At 57.6% G+C, this 9,289-nt stretch overlaps 1 protein-coding gene across 1 annotated transcript; it reads left to right on the forward strand.

Moving 5' to 3' along the window:
• Positions 1 to 5,201: 5,201 nt before the first annotated feature.
• Positions 5,202 to 7,742, forward strand: PTX4 (pentraxin 4, long). The gene is given in 3 exon segments (XM_011957482.1): positions 5,202 to 5,327; positions 5,708 to 6,368; positions 7,102 to 7,742. Coding segments are annotated over 3 exon segments (1,428 nt in total).
• The last annotated feature ends 1,547 nt before the right edge of the window (positions 7,743 to 9,289 follow it).

Raw genomic sequence — 9,289 nt, forward strand, 5'->3', positions numbered from 1 at the left:
GCGGGGCCGGTGGGACGGGCGGGGCCTGACGCGTGGGTGGGGCTTTGCGTTGGGCGGGGCCGCGCCTCCCCACGTGGCTGCGTGCTGGTTCCCTGCGCCGGGGTGGTCGGTTCTCGCCTTAGTGTCTCCCTTCCCGGTCCTCCCTACCCTGGAGTGGTGTCAGCCCTCCCTTCCCTCCGCCCCGGGTCCCACATTCTCTCAGAACGCTGAGCGTTCGCTCTACGGCAGATGTTTACCAAGACAGGCCTGGCACCTCTTCTCCGAGTGTAAGGCCCTGCTTTCAAGGGTCAGAGGCCAGTAAGGGAAATGCGGAGCACAAGGAAGTAAAGAACGATGGAGATCATGTCAGATACGAACAAATGCGCCTCCGTAAATGAGGCCAGTTCGTGGAATTAAAACTGCGACCAGTAGGTAAGCGCTAGCGGCGCATGTGGCTCTGTAAATTAACCGAAGTTAAATAAGTCCAGTTCCTTTTTTTTTTTTTTATTGCGACGGAGTCTCGCTCTGTCGCCCAGGCTGGAGTGCAGTGGCGCGATCTGGGCTCACTGCAAGCTCCGCCTCCGGGGTTCACGCCATTCTCCTGCCTCAGCCTCACGAGTAGCTGGGGCTACAGGCACCCGCCACCGCGCCCAGCTAATTTTTTTGTATTTTTAGTAGAGACGGGGTTTCACTGTGTTAGCCGGGATGGTCTTGATCTCCTGACCTATTGATCTGCCGGTCTCGGCCTCCCAAAGTGCTGGGATTACAGGCGTGAGCCACCGCGCCCGGCCATAAGTCCAGTTCCTTATTGGCCCTAGCACCATTTCAAGGGCTCCGTACTACCTATGGCTGTGGCCGCCAGCCTGGCCAGCCGGACACTGAACATTTACAACATGCAGTGCCTTCTGTAAACTGCACCAGAGTGTTGGGGAGCTTCATCTTTGTGGAGGGGGGCAATCCAGGAAGACAGGCTAAGGAGGCACCATTTCAGCAGCGATGGATGTGGAAAAAGCTGGGAAACAGTTATCCGTTTGTTCAACAAATATTGATTAAATGCCTGCTTGGTACACCAAGCCCTCTGAGCAACAAATGATGCAAAGTTCCTGCTTACCTATCAGGGAACAAATAAAGTACGTACGAAATATGCTAGGTGACAGGCCTCGAGCGAAAAACTGGCAGAGGCCAGGCCCAGTGGCTCACGCCAGTAATTCCAACACTGGGAAGCTGAGGTGGGAAAATCATTTGGACCCAGAAGTTCAAGACTGGGCAAAATAGTGAGACCCTGTCTCTACAATAAATTTAAAAATTAGCCAGGCACAGTGTCATGTGCCTGTGGTCCCAGCTACTCGGGAGGCTGAGGTGGGAGGATGGCTTGAGCCTGGGAGGTTGAGGCTGCAGTGAGCCATGTTCATTGCCACTGCACTACAGCCTGGACAACAGGGCAAGACCCTGTTCCAAAAAAAAAGGAAAGAAAATAGGCCGGGCGCGGTGGCTCAAGCCTGTAATCCCAGCACTTTGGGAGGCCGAGACGGGCGGATCACGAGGTCAGGAGATCAAGACCATCCTGGCTAACATGGTGAAATCTCATCTCTACTAAAAATACAAAAAAATTAGCTGGGCGTGGTGGCAGGTGCTTGTAGTCCCAGCTACTCGGGAGGCTGAGGCAGGAGAATGACGTGAGCCTGGGAGGCAGAGGTTGCAGTGAGCCGAGATCGCGCCACTGCACTACAGCCTGGGCGACAGAGCGAGATTCCGTCTCCAAAAAAAAAAAATTAGCCGAGCATGGTGGCATGCACCTGTGATCCCAGCTACTTGGGACGCTGAGGCAGGAAAATCGCTTGAACCCAGGAGGCAGAGATTGCAGTGAGCAGAGATCGTGCCATTGAACTCCAGCCTGGGTGACAGAGCGCGACTCCTCCAAAAAAAAGAAAAGAAGAGCCAGAAAGCAGTGCGTGCCGTCTTAAATAAGGTGAGAGCTCTGAACAGAAGACCTTACAGCAGAGCCCTGAAAGTGGTGACAGCCAGGGAAGGAGTCTCACTGGCAGGAAAACGGCAGGTGCAAATGCCGGAGGCCGCAACTGTGGCCTGGGAGGTGGAGCCGAGGGAGGTAGATGGAGGGAGGAGGCCTGGAGGGAGAGAGGCCGTGGGCCAGGCCACAGAAGGCCCTGGCAGGGACTGAAGATTTTGCTTGTGTGGCAGGCAACTCCTGGAGGCACTGAAGGCACGGGTCCATGCTGGTACACGGACGCGGGAACCAGGTGGCCGTTGTGGGGATGGGCTTGGGGCGGAGTGGGAGTGTGGAGAAGCAGCTGAAACTCGGGGCATGTGTCTGCAGGCAGAGCCGATGGATGGGATGTGGGGCGGGCAGCATCCACCATCCCGGAAACTCCTCCTCTGTCCGCTGCTGGGTTCCAGCCCTCGCCAGTGTTCATGGCGGCTTCGTCTTTTCCTGAAGCTCCGCATCCAACAGTGGGTGCATGGAAGACAAATTTCTCAAGCCTTTGTGTATCTGAAAATGTCTTTATTCTTTGCTCTGTCATCCAGGCTGGAGAGTAGTGGTGCGATTTCAGCTCACTGCAACCTCCATCTCTCGGGCTCAGGTGATCATCCCGCCTAAGCCTCCCAGGTAGCTGGGACTACAGGTGCACACCACCACGCCTGGCTAATTTTTGTAATTTTAGTAGAAACGGGGTTTTGCCATGTTGCCCAGCCTGGTCTCGAACCCCTGGACTCAAGTGATCTGCCCACCTCGGCCTCCCAAAGTGCTGGGATTACAGGCTTGAGCCACCGCACCCGGCGTCAACCCACAACTTTAAATGGAAATCAAGTTGGCTCAGTGGCTCATGCCAGTAAACCCAGCACTTTGGCTAGGCTGAGGTGGGAGGATCGCCTGAGCCCAGGAGTGTTTGAGAAGAGCCTGGTAACGTAGCAAGACCCCGTCTCTACTGCAATAAAATAAATACATAAATAAATGGAACTCATTGTCAGTTGGAAGCTGCAAGATCGCTGCTCCGTGTGTGGCACCAGCGTGGCTGTCATGGTGGCCACCAGTCCCCCAGGGCCTGAGGCCCCAACCCCGTCCACATGCCCACGATTTTCTCTCCATGCTTTTTGCATCTTCTCCCTGTCCATGGTGTTCTGACACTTGACAAGGGGAGCCTGGGGACCACCAATGGTTCCCTGGCCTAGCACCCACTGGGCTCATGCCACCTTGGGAATGATGGGTGCCCTCGCTGGGATGAGGATGATCTTACTCCCATGAGCTGGGTGGCTTGAAACAAGGAAGTGAATCCTATCACAGTTCTGGGGGCTGGAAGTCTGAAGTCAAGGTGCACACTCCCTCGAAGGCCCTGGAGGCGGTGGTGTCCCACTTTACCTCTCCCAGCTTCTGGGGGCTCCTCATGGCAGCATCATCCCAGTCTCTGCCCCATCTTCACAGGGCCGTGTCCTCTGCCTCTTATAAAGACTGCTGTCATCGGCTTTAGGGCCACCTGGATAGTCTCATCTCAAAATCCTTCGTGACATCCGCAGAGACCCTTTTCTACATAAGGCCTGCCTGGGTCTCATTCAAGCCAGTACGCAACCTGTAACCAAAAATACCAGCCTGGCCCACATGTGGCAACCCTGTCTCTACTAAAAATACAAAAATTGGCCAGGTGCGGTGGCTCATGCCTGTAATCCCAGCACTTTGGGAGGCCACAGCTGGTGGATCACCTGAGGTCAGGAGTTTGAGACCAGCCTGGCCCACATGGTGAAACCCCATCTCTACTGAAAATACAAAAATTACCCAGGTGTGGCGGCGCACACCTGTAATCCCAGCTACTTGGGAGGCTGAGGCAGGAGAATCCCTTGAACCCAGGAGGCAGAGGTTGTGGTGAGCCGAGATCGCGCACTGCACTCCAGTCTGGGTGACCGCGTCTCAAAAAAATTAATTAATTGGCCAAGTGCCGTGGCTCACACCTGTAATCCCAACACTTTGGGAGGCCGAGGCGGGCAGATCATGAGGTCAGAAGTTTGAGACCAGCCTGACCAACTGGGTGTAAACCCCGTCTCTACTAAAAATACAAAAACTAGCCAGGCATGGTGGAACGTGCCTGTAATTCCAGCTACTCGGGAGGCAGGAGGCTGAGGCAGGAGAATCGTTTGAGCCCAGGAGGCGGAGGTTGCAGTGAGTTGAGATTGCACCATTGCACTCTAGCCTGGGCGACAGAATGAGACCCCATCTCAAATAATTATAATAATAATAATAAATTAAGGTGGCAGCCGGTCACATTTCCATTGCTTTACTGAGAGAGGCGGGGCCTCCCAGGATGCAGCTGCGCACAGCCTGGGCGACGGGTGCCCGCGCAGACCTGGCTCTGTTGACTCCCTGGCTCCCGTCGGGTTCCCTGTCTTGCTTCGACTTCGTGGCAGCACAAGTCCATGTGCTCCTGTTAAAGCCATCGCCTCCTGTCTGCAGGCTTGCACCCAGCTGAATGATTCTGCAAAGAAACTGTTTGCATCTGTTTTAAGCCTGTCTCCTTGGGAACCTGCACTTCTCAGAGCCCACTGGCCTGAAGGCAGATGCCTTTCACGGAGGCGGCAGGAAGAGCCTGACATCCAGCCAGGGCCAAAGAAGGAAAACCGCTCAGCGGGAGAGCTGGGGGGACAAGACACGAGACAGACCCACGGAGCCACCTCCACCCTCTCCTGCGGCCAGGAGGGAGACTGCTGGGGCCTCGCCGTCTCTCCGGATGGGTTGCTTGTGGAGGAAGACCTTGTTTTTCTTTCTTGTGTTTGTCACTGTACATCTACATGGGGCTTCATCGCAAGAAGCCGCCCCAGCGGGGCCCAGCAAACCATTTTTCGAGAGGCTTCGTAGACTGGAGGAGCAGGCAAGTATACCCCTGACATGGCGCGTCGGGTTTTTAAATTGGCAGCAGATGGAAGACGGATGTTACAGAAGCAGAGCGGGAAACATTAGGGCTTGGCGGACACGAACATGGCGTGCGACGCTCTTTCCATCCGTGAAGATTCTTTCACCTGCAGTTGGACACCAGGGAAAAGCTGAGCTGGGTTCACACCAGACGCAAACCTCATAACGTGTGGGGGTCAGGAGCTGGGCTCCGCTCACACCGGATGCAAAAGCCTCTTAACACGTGGGGGTCAGGTGGGGCCAGAGGCTAGAAGGGGATCTGGAAGTGAGTCGGGATAACTGGGGGCCGTGGGGGCCGGGCAGTGTCATGGGGAGTGGAAACTGGGAGGTCACAGGTCCACCTTGAGGCAGAGGGTGTGGACAGCCTCCCGGACTCCCACGCGGGGTCCTCGGACAGTTGCGGAGTGCTTTGTGCCTGGCGGGCCTGCACTGGGTGCTTCCTGTTTGGGCCTGATAGAGCACTCATGAGGCCACCCTGCCGTCCGCAGCTCACAGGCAGGAGCTGGGGTCACAGGGGAAAGTGACTTGCCGGTGGTTATGGGGCGAGGGGCGGGGATCAGAGCCCCGGCTATGGGCCTGGCCTGGAGTCCACACCCCACGTGGTGCAACTGCATGGCCCGGGGTCGGTCCCTGGCACCCACGACATCTCACGGCATCGCAGTGGGTATCAAATCAGTGGGCAGAAAGCCAGTGCTGACCGTGGGCTGGGCATGTGGCCGCTGCTCCCAGCGTGAGAAGGCAAAGCCGAAATTTCCCATCCCTCCTAGCCGGCCCGGCCCGGCCCGGCTGATCATCACCGTGTCCTCCTTACAGTTCCGGAGACTCCAGGAGGTGACCTTGATGCACCTGCAGAGCATCGCCAGCAGCTACAACGTGTCCCACAACGCTGATGTCCGGTTCCGGAGCCTGGCGGAAGAGAGCCAGGCCATGGCTCAGGCGGTCAACCGGTCACAGGCCGCGCTGCAGGGGGAGCTGGTGCAGCTCAAGGCCTGGGTGAGGCAGCTGCAACGCCGAAGCCGGAAGGTAGACATGCGGCTGCGGGCCTTGGACCTCGCCCTGGGCGAGAGGAGCCAGCAGCAGGCCCGGGACAGGAAGGCGCACGAGGCCCAGGGGGACGCCCTGCGGGACTCACTGGCACGCCTGGAGGGCCTCGTCCACAGTCAGGGCGCCAGGCTGGCTGCTCTGGAGCGGTGGCTGCCCGTGGCCCACCCTGGCACCACAGCCTTGGGGCCGGTCCTGGTCCCAGCCCTAACCCAGCCTGATCTGCGGGGCCCGAGCTCCCTGAAGCTTCAGAGGGACAGGCAGGAGCTCCAAGCTGCATCTGAGCACAGGGGCCCCCGGCAGGACTCCTCGGCCCCTCTCCAGGGGACTCGGGAGCCCCCAGCCTCAGGCAGCCATCGGGTACTCAGTGGGACTGCCACGGCCCCAAAAGATCCTCCACAGCAGGCATGGTCCCCCCGGGGGCCAGGAGAGAGTAAGTACCACAGGCTCCCAGTTGATGGCCAGGCTTCCCTCCAGCTCCTCCTTAAACCAGGAACCCCAGAAAATCTCCCCTTCTCAAAAGAGATTCAGTTATGCGTCAGGAGATGGGGAGAGGGTCTTGGATCATCCGGGTGGGCCCACTGTCATCACAGGGGCTTTCTAAGAGGAGGCAGGAGGAATACAGAGGAGGGCATGAGGGCAGAAGCAGAGATGGCGGGGTACACAGACGAGGGGCCCCACGCCGAGTGGTGCAGGCGCCTCTGGAAGCTGGAAAGGGCAGGAGATGGTTTCTCCTTGAGCCTCCAGAGGAACCAGCCCTGCCCACACCTGATTTGAGCCCTGGGAGAACGTGTTGGCCTTGTGACCTTCAGAAACGTGAAACTCTAAACTCGTGCTGTTGTGAGTCATGACATTTGCAGAGACTCCCTGGCAGAGATGGGTCCTGGCTCAGCTGGGTGGGCCGACAGCTAGGGCTCCCAGCGGGACCCCACCACTTTCGAGTGTGGCCCTCACGCTCCGTCTTCCCACCCGTGGCACTGGGGTGATCCCATCAAGAGGGTGAAGGAGAAGCTGCAGGGGAGCCATCGGCAGGACCAGTGCAGAGTCAGTGCTCCGAGAAGGGTGGCAGCCGGGAGCGGGAGGCCTGGCGCCCACAGCACATGTGCTTCTGGATGCTTCTGCACGGCCTCCTGCATGGAGCTAACCCCTCCCTCCTCTGTTTCTAGTTTGCGGCGTGGGCCCCACCCTCGTTTCTCCGAACGCCTCCACCAAGAACGTGGTCTTCCTCAGCCCCGGCTTCGTCACTGCCCTGCGAGCCGTGTCCGTCTGCAGCTGGGTCCGCACGGCGTCAGGCCGCCTGGGCACCCTCCTGTCCTACGCCACCGAGGACAATGACAACAAGCTGGTGCTGCACGGCCGAGACTCCCTGCTGCCCGGAGCCATCCACTTCGCGATCGGGGACCCGGCCTTCAGGGAGTTGCCCCTGCAGCCGCTGCTGGACGGCCAGTGGCACCGCGCCTGTGTCATCTGAACGTCCACCCAGGGCAGGTACTGGCTCCACGTGGATCGCAGGCTGGTGGCCACCGGCTCCCGCTTCAGGCAGGGCTATGAGATCCCCCCCGGAGGGTCCCTGGTGCTGGGCCAGGAGCAAGACAGTGTGGGGGGCGGGTTCGACAGCTCCGAGGCCTTCGTGGGAAGCATGTCTGGCTTGGCTATCTGGGATCGGGCGCTGGTTCCCGGGGAAGTTGCAAACCTTGCCATTGGGAAGGAGTTCCCAAGAGGTGCCATCCTGACGCTGGCCAATGCTGCACTGGCAGGCGGATTCGTGCAGAGGGCCAACTGCACCTGTCTGGAGCGCTGTCCCTGAGGCCAAGCCACACAGGGGCTGAGGCCAGCGAGAGGAGCATGCTCCCATCCACATTCCGCCATCGCCCCCCTCCCCCAGCACATTCTACAAAGGCCACCCCACCCGCCCTGGCTGTGCACACCTGCGCCCTCACGGAGGGGTGCCTGTTCCATCCTGGGGGGTGGGGAGGTGGACAGGGAGCGAGCAGGGACAGAGCAAGCCTGGGGTCAAGGTGGCCCACAAGCCCATGTTTCTTCCATCACCATGGAGTTCTTACTTCCTGCACTTTCTTCCTTTCTTTTCTTTTCTTTTCTTTTTTTTTTTTTGAGATGGAGTCTCACTCTGTCTCCCAGGCAGGAGTGCAATGGCATGATCTTGGCTCACTGCAACCTCTGCCTCCTGGATTCAAGCAATTCTTGTGCCTCAGCCTCCTGAGTAGCTGGGATTACAGGGGCACACCACCACACCTGGCCCCTTCCTTCTTCCCTCCCTCCCTTCTTCCTTTCCTTTCCCGTTCCCTCCCTCCCTCCCTTCCTTCCTTCTTCCTTCCTTCCTTCTTCCTCTCTCTCTCTCTCTCTCTGGCTCTCTCTCTTTCTTTCTGACAGGGTCTTACACTGTCGCCCAGGCTGGAGTGCAGTGGCACCAATCCTAGTTCACTGCAGCCTCCACCTCCCAAGCTCAGCTGATCCTCCCACATCAGCCTCCTGAGTAGCTGGGACTATAGGCACACACTACCGTGCCTGGCTGAAAATTTTTTATTTCTTTTTTCTTTTTTAGATGAAGTCTTGCTCTGTCGCTCAGGCTGGAGTATAGTGGTGCAATCTCAGCTCACTGCAACCTCCACCTTTTGGGATAAAGCGATTCTTCTGCCTTACCCTCCCAGGTAGCTGGGACTATAGGTGTGCACCACCATGCCTAGCTCTAATTTTTGTGTTTTTAGTACAGACGGGGTTTCACCCTGTTGGCGAGGCTGGTCTTGAACTCCTGACCTCAAGTGATCCACCTGCCTCGGCCTCCCAAAGTGCAGGCGTGAGCCACTGTGCCCGGCCCAGGCAATGCTTTTAAAACTTTATTGACTTGGTGTGGTGGCTCACACCTGCAATCCTAACACTTTGGGAGGCAGAGGTGAGTGGATTGCTTGAGTCCAGGAATTTGAGACCAGTCTGGTTAACACGGTGAAACCCTGTCCCTACTAAAAAAAAAATACAAAAAAATTAGCCAGGTGTGGTGGTGTGTGCCTGTAGTCCCAGCTTCTTGGGAGGCTGAAGTGGGAGAATCACTTGGGCCTGGGAGGTTGAGTCTGCAGTGAGCTGAGATCGTGCCAATGCACTCCAGCCAGGGCAATCAGAGTGAGACCCTGTCTCAAAAAACAAATCAAAACCTTATTGAGGTAAATTTTACCTATCATAAAATTCACCCGTTTCAGCCAGGCGTGGTGGCTCACGCCTGTAATCCCAGCACTTTGGGACGCCGAGGTGGGCGAATCACAAGGTCAGGAGATCGAGACCATCCTGGCTAACACGGTGAAACCCCGTCTCTACTGAAAATATAAAAAATTAGCCGGGCAT

Source organism: Colobus angolensis, unplaced genomic scaffold (genome assembly GCF_000951035.1).
Source record: "Colobus angolensis palliatus isolate OR3802 unplaced genomic scaffold, Cang.pa_1.0 Scaffold443, whole genome shotgun sequence".
In the NCBI taxonomy this organism is placed as follows: Eukaryota; Metazoa; Chordata; class Mammalia; order Primates; family Cercopithecidae; genus Colobus; species Colobus angolensis.